The following is a 3,015-nucleotide window of genomic DNA, read 5'->3' as shown; positions in this document are numbered from 1 at the left end:
CAGCCGTGGGGGTGCGTGTGTGCGCACAAGCCGCTCGGCTGCACAAAGGGGACCCCTGGTGGTGTGTCCCCCTCACTGCCTTGTCGCCCGCTGTCCCCGGGGGGGTGGCGGCGGGGAGCGGGCAGGGTACCTGGTGCTGCCCGGGCAGGGTGAAGAGCACCCCGAGGATCTCCCCTCCCGCCTGGCGGGGAAAGGGAGGAGTGGAGACTCCCTAGCAATTCACACTGGCCTGTGCTGTGTGATTTATTTTAAAAATATATTTGATTGGGTTCTGGACATTTTAAGCCCCGTGCTGGGAGCAGGGAAGATCTGTGAGTTCTGTTTGATGCCGTGATGAGAATCCTTGAATTCCTGAAGAGTATCCCTGCATCCATGACCAGCATCCCTGGAGAGCATCCCTGGCACGGTTAGTCTGAGACCTGGCCAGCTCAGCTCACCCCACAGTCGCACTTATACCTCTTCCAGCTCCCAGAGGATGAGGTTGCGCTGGGCCAGGATCTTGGCCGCCCTCTTGCTGAGCAGCTTCTCCTGCACCAGAGGCTGCAGGATAGTGTAGCTCTGCAGGTTGCAGTGGGTGAACATCATCCCCGCATCAGCGCAGGTGGGGAGTCCCAGGGCTCCCCAAAGCTCCTGCAAAGCCTTGGCTGTGGCCAGCGCGCTGCCCTCGTTGAGCTGCTGTTTCAGGTGTTTTCTCAGCAGGCTCTTCAGCTTGTAGGAAGGGGCCTTGGGCATCTTTTCTTTGATCAAGGACAACATATCCACATAACCACCCACAATGCGGCAGAAGTCCACTTTTCTACCCGTAGCATCCAGGGCCTTAAAGAGAGTGGGCAGTTCCGGTGCCCAGAAGTTGTAGACGATGAGGTTGGGCCTGGGGAGCGGGGAGAGGTACCAGAGGAGGTGCTGCATCCCCACCTCCATGGAGACACCCTGGGAGAGCAGTGCCAGCACCGACTCGGGTGTCTGAATCAGCGTCTTGAAGGTGTGCTCTCCATTGGCTGCCGCCATCTCTGTGATACGCTGGGCTGTGGAGGGGAAAGGATGGGGCTGGAGTAAGTATTTGGGGGTGCCCTTCTCTAGCCCCCAGCCCCCTGTGCCTGGGGAAGGCAATGCTCACTTTTCTGGTCAACCTTCAAGCTGAGGAACACCAAGGTGCTCAGCTCCGACCCATCATCCCAGGGGCTGGCGGGGCCAGTGCTGTGGTGGGGTGAGGTGCCGCTCCCGGACCACGTAGGGCTGGAGGGCTTCTTGACATCCTTGGGCTTGCTGGGAGCCTGCAAGAGATTGGAGAAGGGGGCCAAGTCCTGTCTGCCTGCTTGGACCAGGTTGGGAAGGTGTAAAGAGCACCCTTGGGTGTGTTATTGGCCACAGACAAGGACCTGGTTGTGTGCAATGCTATGAAACCCACAGGGTCTGATGTCCCAGCACTGCCAGGGATGAGTTGGGTATATGCTGTGTCTCAGGAGTGGGCTGGCCATGGGGAGCCCCGCTGAGAGCCCAAAACCATGTCTGAGACAAGTGAGCAAGAGCAAAGCCCTGAATGCCACTCATCATAAGCAGGGGGCAGGTGGGGGGAGGATCCAGGCAGCGACCAGAGACACAACACACAGGTCTGGGGACTCACTGTTCTTTTCTGCACACCTCATGTGGATGCAGCTCATGCAGGGCCATAAATGTGACTGACCAACCTCACCCCACGAGATACTGTTAGAATTAAAGATCTGATTGGTGTCTAGAGGAAAAGGGGACTGAATCGGGCCAGGAGGAGGTTTGATGCCTCTCCAGGCTCAGCAGGTCCAGTGCCTACAGTAGTGCTTCCCACGGGTGAGTTAAAGCAGCCACAGCAACTGCCCCCCGCGCAGCCTCTGCAGGGATGGACATCCACAGCAAATAGCTCCCTATGGGAAGAGTAGGACAAAAATACATTCAAGAGTCTCTAAGCTTGGTTTTTCCTCCCTCTTTCCCTCAGGGACAATCCTGCACCCCTGGCCTGGTCACACTGCAGTGGTGGGGCGTCCATCTCCCTCCACACCTGCTCTCTGCATCTTCACCCGCAGCCCAGGAGTGGTGGAAATGTGGATGGACCAATGTCTGCAGGCATGTGAGTAAAACCAAGTGCTCCCCAGCTCAGGAGATGTGGGATTGCTTAAATGCCACGTTAAAATTAGGTGTTTGAAGGGCACATGGGGTCCCTCTGTCTGGGAAGGGACAGAAGGACGGTACTGGTGGTGGGGTGGTGGCAGTGCCCCATGTCCCCCTCACCTGGCTGTGCTTGGAATGACACAGCTGCCCTGAAGGGAGTTAGATGAACCAAACTTGGCAACAAAATGTGATTGCAGATGCTCTTGTTACCCAAACCAGCAACATGAAAACTGAATTTCTATGCAAGAAGGTTTTATTGAAGAGTTAAGCAAAGAGGAAGGAAAATCACCCACTCAGAGACACACGCTCGTAGCACCACAGTGGCCGTGGGTGATGGGTCCGGGCAGAGGTGGGCACTGGCGTGCTCTTGCGGCTTCGGCTTGGTTCGCAGAGCAAGACAGTCCCCAGGTGAGCCCACAAAAGTTCCTCCCCAGCCCCAAAATCTCCTTTTAGATGTCCAAGCCTCTAGGTAGGTCCTCAGCACTTGCCCTCCACCCCCTGAAGGTTGCAGGTTCCCTGGGCTGCATTCTGCTGTCTCATCCCATTGCTCCCTGTTTTCTCACTCAGCTGCTACTCCCCTCCCTCTTATCCAGGCTTTAAAACGATTTTTCCCAGTTCTCAAGGTTGCACTTTTCTAGTGCCCAGCACCAGACTATCAGTGAGATGTTTATGCTCCTGGGATCTCTTTTCTTTCAGCCTGCACCTTTGCTACACCCTTAAAAGCACGTCGTGCCAAAGGACATCTGATTCATGCAGGGATTTCTCACAGCAAGCAGCTAATCTCCTAAAAAGCTCCCCTCACTTTTTGGCACTAGCAGGGAGCGGGGACAGGGTTTTAGCCCCACAACTCTTTCCCCCCCCCCCCCCCCCCCC

The 3,015-nt window shown here is 56.4% G+C and overlaps 1 protein-coding gene across 1 annotated transcript in view; it reads right to left on the bottom strand.

Moving 5' to 3' along the window:
* Window positions 1-230: 230 nt before the first annotated feature.
* LOC113483848 (protein PML-like) overlaps window positions 231-3,015 on the bottom strand; it is a 7,245-nt gene continuing 4,460 nt past the window's right edge. The window contains exons 6-7 of the mRNA XM_026855812.1: window positions 1,118-1,274; window positions 231-1,025 (exon numbers count right to left, since the gene is read on the bottom strand). Of these exons, the coding sequence (XP_026711613.1) occupies window positions 451-1,025; window positions 1,118-1,274 (732 nt within the window). The 3' untranslated portion in view covers window positions 231-450. The remainder of the gene's footprint in view (window positions 1,026-1,117; window positions 1,275-3,015) is intronic.

The sequence above is a fragment of the Athene cunicularia genome, assembly GCF_003259725.1.
Source record: "Athene cunicularia isolate RWA chromosome 10 unlocalized genomic scaffold, athCun1 chr10_part1, whole genome shotgun sequence".
NCBI classification, from domain to species: Eukaryota; Metazoa; Chordata; class Aves; order Strigiformes; family Strigidae; genus Athene; species Athene cunicularia.
This window is presented reverse-complemented; position numbering and strand designations above follow the sequence as displayed.